Source organism: Carassius carassius, chromosome 44 (assembly GCF_963082965.1).
Source record: "Carassius carassius chromosome 44, fCarCar2.1, whole genome shotgun sequence".
Taxonomy (NCBI): Eukaryota; Metazoa; Chordata; class Actinopteri; order Cypriniformes; family Cyprinidae; genus Carassius; species Carassius carassius.
The window spans coordinates 276,624-282,500 of NC_081798.1; the positions used below are offsets into that span (position 1 = coordinate 276,624).

Consider the following 5,877-nt stretch of genomic DNA (forward strand, 5'->3'; position numbering starts at 1 on the left):
GAGATGTTTCTTTAAACTTTGTGGAACAAAAACGGATCTTCTGTGGCATCGCTGTGAAGGAGCTTTTAAGCATTTTATTTTTAAGGGTGTACTTGAGATGCAAAAGGAATTCAGATATTAAGTCTTAAAAATGATGAAAATGGAGCGAGTTTGATTAAAATAAACGTTCAGTCAAAAAACAAGTTTTTTCTGACTCCATTGGCAGATTTGGTTCTTGTTGTTAACTATGAAAAAGATAAACTCACCAAAGATTTTAAGTATAATTTTATAAAAAAATTTAATTAAAAAAATGAAAGAGTCTGACTTTATATTTTATTGTTTTAAGCATGAACTCACTTCTATTTTTTTAATCCACATCAAAATTAAATGAGTTATGCATAAACCAAAAAAAAAAAGGTTTATTTTTCCAACCCTCTTGACACACGAGTCCTTGATTTACACAAACTCACTTAAGTGCTTTAGTCTTATTTTCTGAAAAAATGCATAAAATGAAGTTTATATGATTTTTTCTTCTTGTTGTAAGCATAAACTCCATAAACTGGATCTTATTTTGTAAAAACTGTATCAAAATTACATGATTTTATGCTTAAAACAAGAAGTAGATTTTTCTAATCATTCTTGTTTTAAGCTCACTTAAGATTTTAAGTCTCATTTTATAAAAAAAAGATGTAAAGATTAAGAGTTTGAACTTATTTTTTCTTGTTTTAAGCATAAACTCACTTATGATTTGGAGCCCTATTTTCTGAAAACTGCATCAAATTTAAGTGAGTTTATGCTTAAAACAAGAAAAAATTATTTCAAACTTTTAATTTTGACTTTTTTAAAATGAGTTTTTAAATATTAAGTGAATTCATGCTTAAAACAAGAAAAATAAGATCAAACTTAATTTTGACACTTAAAAAAAATAGACTTAAAATCTTAAGTGAGTTTATGCTTAAAACAAGAAAAAATTATTTCAAACTTTTAATTTTGACTTTTTTTTTAAATGAGTTTTTAAATATTAAGTGAATTTATGCTTAAAACAAGAAAAAATAAGATCAAACTCTTAATTTTGACACTTAAAAAAATAAATAAAAAATTAGACTTAAAATCTTAAGTGAGTTTATGCTTAAAACAAGAAAAAAAAATCTGACAATAGTGAATGAAAAATTAACTTATTTCTTTGAACTAAGTTGGTTTTCTAATTGTCCATGTCTTAATTATAAACTCACTTAAAATTTTAAGCATTATTTTCAGACATATCAGTCACTTAAGTATTTAAGTTAATACGTGACCCTGGAGCACAAAACCAGTCATAAAGATCCAGATAATGAAAGTGAGATTCATACATCATCTGAAGCTGAATAAATGATCTCTCCACTGATGTGTGGTTTGTTCGGAGGACAATATTTGTCTGAGATACAACTATTTGAAAATCTGGAATCTGAGGGAGCAAAGAAATCCAAATATTGAGAAAATCATCCATTCACTAATCAAAAATGAAGTTTTGATATATTTACGGTAGGAGGTTTACTAAATATCTTCATGAACATGATCTTTACTTAATATCCTAATGATTTTTGGCATCAAAGAAAAATGTATAATTTTGACCCATACAATGTATTGTTGTCTATTTCTACCGGTTTTGTGCTCCAGGGACACATAGTTGTGTGATTTTTTGCAGTGTGTTGGCCTCGTGGGACATGGCACTCTTTCTAAACGCTGGGTTTCAGAGCTCTTGTTGGGTAAATCTAGCGCTCATCATCAATCGCTGCGATTATTCACGGACGACATCTTCTAGGACAGAAAACTAGATTCCTACCGAGAGGTCGTGACCCCTCCCTACCGCCATCTGATTTGCATATAGTTCACTTTTAACACCAAAGCACCATGACGACCATAACGACAACAAAGGTGAACGAGCCGCTCCTCGTGGAAGAGAAGTTCATCACATGATCAGGAGCCTCATTATTGGGCATTAGTGCTACCTGACACACCGACACGCAACGATAATCACATCATCATCATCATCGTTAGAGAGGAAGCTAGACTTTTTTTCGTCTTCAAAACCGTTCGATACATCGCCTATAGAAACGCCACAAAACCACCACAGCCGATAGGAGAAACGCTACCATTGGTTACGAAAGCAATGCCGAAGACTTGGTTACGAAACGATTTCACAGATTAGCCAGTCAGAGGAAGATATTTCTGTTGATTTACATCAAGAAATAAATAAAAAAAAGTCGCACAAATATATCTACAACGAATCCATTCTTAAAATGCCAGATCAGTGCAGATTGTCAAGATTAGACGAAACGATAAAGAACCTTGTGCTGTAATAAATCATTTTTCAGAGCATTAATGTTGCGTTCACATCATATTGAAATATTACTGCAAATATCAGCTTCTGAGGGACAAACATCACATCTTTACAAAAGATTTTGTGACGTCATGTTAAAAAACAGGCAAAATAGAAGATTGTGCAACACATTTAAAATATCATTTAGTCTAGTCGTGCGCAAAAGAAGCATTTTTATAAACTTTCCAGGATTTTTTTTGGAACGTTTTCGAAAAATGTACAGGAAATATTCCACCACTTTGCAACCACAACAATAACAAAGCAACACAAAGATTCATTTTAGCATTAAATGCATTATAAATTAAAAAGCGTAAATCATGCACACTACTCAAGTTTACATAATCATGGAAATTTTAATAAGCAACATTTTGGCAAATCAACCTTTCTGAGGCTCACAAAACATGCAAAAGTGTCACTTGAATTGAGTACAATCAGCTTAGTTACATTTATTTTTTTTATGTGTATTTTTGTAAATGTGTTTAATTTAGTCTGAGGCATGGCGATTTGTTACTAGCAGCTGATTGCACTGAATTTAACTGATGTGCTGCTCATACTTTTATATGGTTTGTAAGCCTGAGGGACATCAATTGACTGAAATGTTGCTCGTGTTCATGTGTTCCTGTAATTTAACTGATTGATTGATTGTGCGAGGCACCACATATTTCTTTAGCTTCATGCATTGCAATTTGCAACAGTCCAAAAATGGACAGAATCTACGAACTGTAACTCTCTAATAATTACAGTAATTCTACAGAGATGTGAGCGCACCATTACAACAGCTCTGAGCTTTACTTCTTTTATTAATGGACAAACAATTTGGCCAAAAAAAGAAGAAAAAGAACAGCGCAGATAGCATCCTGAAATGTTTTCGGACAGCTCTTTTTTAGTTTTAAATGTTGAGAAAAGTAATAGTTTGAGCAGCGTCCCAGCGTGAAGCACATCGCTGGTTTAAACCAGTGCAGACAGAGTCACTTCCCTGGCATTTAAAGAAAACAACCAGAAAAAGAAGAAAAAAAAACACCAACAAATATATCATAAAAACGTTTTACACCCAAAAATATATAAACACACGTCACATAAAAGGACTCAAACGCAGGCGATGTGGCCACGTCCCAGAGATCCCTGCGTTCGTGTCCCGTCCACTTAAACATGGAGCGCACAAACGCTCAGAGGGGATTCTGGGTAAGCGGCGCTCATCGCACGCATTCGACTGAAATCAGAAGATAAGAGCATCACATCCACGTCGTAAACAACACATCGCCACCTCACCAGTACAAATCACACCACACGCGCTAGTCCACAGTTTGACGCGCCTAGCCACTAGAAAAAGCTATTGACTTCAATAGTTAAGCCACTTTTGGTACAATTGCAAAAAAGAGAGCTATCAAACAACTTTATATTTCTTTTTTAAATGTTTTATAAATAATGCAAGGTACTCTGTCTTCATATATATATATATATAAATTCAAGACTCCACCATATAGACAAAGATTCTTAGAATACGTTACGCAATGTCACAGCAACAAAGTTATGGTAAAGCTTGTGGGATTCACCAGTTTATGTCACCCAACAGTCCATCCCTCAAAAACAGAAACTTGTGGGTTTTTCTCTTGTTTTTAGTCTGGCACAGAACACAAAAAGTTTAATCTCTCTGGATTTACAGATAACGACAGACATGATCAACTTCAGCGTGGAGGTCACACGGCGTGAAATAAACAACATAATACATCGCATAACATAAACCTGTTATTGCGTTGCCAATAAAACGATCTCCTGTCCTGAACGGGACGACTGGAGCACATAAACTGGTGGCAGATATTCTGATAGCTACCATATGAACAACATCAGCTGATTTGACTCCGCCTCCTCTCCTCCTGCTCGTCAGCGATTGGTCAGTGCATAATGAGGCTCAGGTAAAGGGAGCTTCTCATTGACTGATACTCTCCTACCTCAGAAAGCTTTTCCTTCAGACGGCGGAAGAGTTTGGAAGTCTGAACGGTTTAAAGTGTTTTGTGCCTGCAGTCCGTAAAACCAAAAGGACGGAAAAATGGCGCATAACAGCACATACGAAGAGAAAATCAACACAAACACTGTATAAAAAGTACAATATTACAATGACAAAGGAAACACTTGGACCCCATGTGAAACGCACGATACAAAGTCGCCAATATTTGTACAAAATTACAAATCTCACAGCAATACAACACACATCCACCAGGAAAATTTGGCTGCATGATTCGATTTTGATTCGAGTTTCGCAATTTGGAGATCTTTTTGGAAGCCCAAGTGGATTGACCGTCCTAGATGTGCTTTCCTTCTTTCGTAACCCAGAAGAAGCCCACATTAGAGAGTACCGAAGGGGTTTTCCATCAGTCTGCTGTGAAACGAGCGTCCCGCACCTAAACCCTCATGCACTGACCAACCCTTGCTATCTGTGCGCTACTAAGACCTTGCGTCGGTTTTTGATTTGACTATCGTGATAACACTGGTGGCTCCAACCTTCCCAGGAATGAGAGGCCCAATGACGGAGGACAAGGGCCCGCGGGGGTTACAAACCGGGGCCACGGGCCCTCGGGCCACAGTTCTGGCGAAGCTCTGCAGAGCCTCGTATTTGGAGCGCAGTGCGTCCAGCTCTACTTTCATGCTGGCGTTCTCTGTAGCCAGCTTCTCCACTTCCTGCTGAAGCTCCGCCTTCTGCTTCTCAAGCTCCTCCTTCTGCGTGACACGCTTGACGCGGCAGCTGGCGGCGTAGCCCCGGTTCTTCAGTGTCCGCCGGCGCTGCTTCAGCTGAAGGATCTCTTCTTTGGTCAGGCCGCGCAGGTGCTGGTTGAGCTCGCGGACCGACATGGACACCAGCTCATCGTCCGTCAGGCTCGTCCCGTTCTCACCGGGCTCCCTCTTCACCTGAGAGTCCAGGAGAGCATTAGTTAACATCCAACTTATTTAGAAGAACACGAAAAGATATTTTGAAGAATCTTAGGAACCAAACAGTTTTGATTCCTGTGGCTTCCATTATATGGACAGAATACACGATGGAAGTCAGTGGGAACCAAAACTGTTTGGGTTACCAACTTTCTTCAAAAGGTCTTCTTTTGTGTTCTTCTAAATGTCTTCTAAATATTTTAAAGAATGTTAGTTTACCAATTAGTTTTGGTTCTCATTGGATTCCATTATATTGACAAAAATACAATGGTTCCCAACATTCTTCAAAATATAATTTGTGTTCTTCTAAATGTCTCCCAAAAAACTTCTTATTTTGTGTTCTTTTATTTGTCTTCTAAATATTAACAGTTTTGGTTCCCATTGCCTTCCATTATATGGACAAAAATACAATGTAAGTCAATGGGAACCAAAACTAAAAGATTCTTTAAAAAAAATCTCCTTTTATGTTCTTCTAAATATCTTCTAAAAAAAAAAACGTCTTCTTTTGTATTCTTCTAAATGTTCTCTAAATATTTTGAAGAATGTTGGGAACCATTTGTCACTATATGGAAAATAAGATATGGAATAAAATTAGGACCATCAACTGTTCCCAACAT

General features: G+C 36.6%; 1 protein-coding gene across 2 annotated transcripts in view; it reads right to left on the minus strand.

Annotated features, from left to right (window-relative positions):
• Nucleotides 1-2,903: 2,903 nt before the first annotated feature.
• Nucleotides 2,904-5,877, minus strand: part of mafgb (v-maf avian musculoaponeurotic fibrosarcoma oncogene homolog Gb) — a 23,456-nt gene continuing 20,482 nt past the window's right edge. For both annotated transcript variants that reach the window (XM_059537627.1, XM_059537628.1), the window contains exon 3: nucleotides 2,904-5,242. In XM_059537627.1, the coding sequence (XP_059393610.1) occupies nucleotides 4,781-5,242 (462 nt within the window). In that variant the 3' untranslated portion in view covers nucleotides 2,904-4,780. The remainder of the gene's footprint in view (nucleotides 5,243-5,877) is intronic.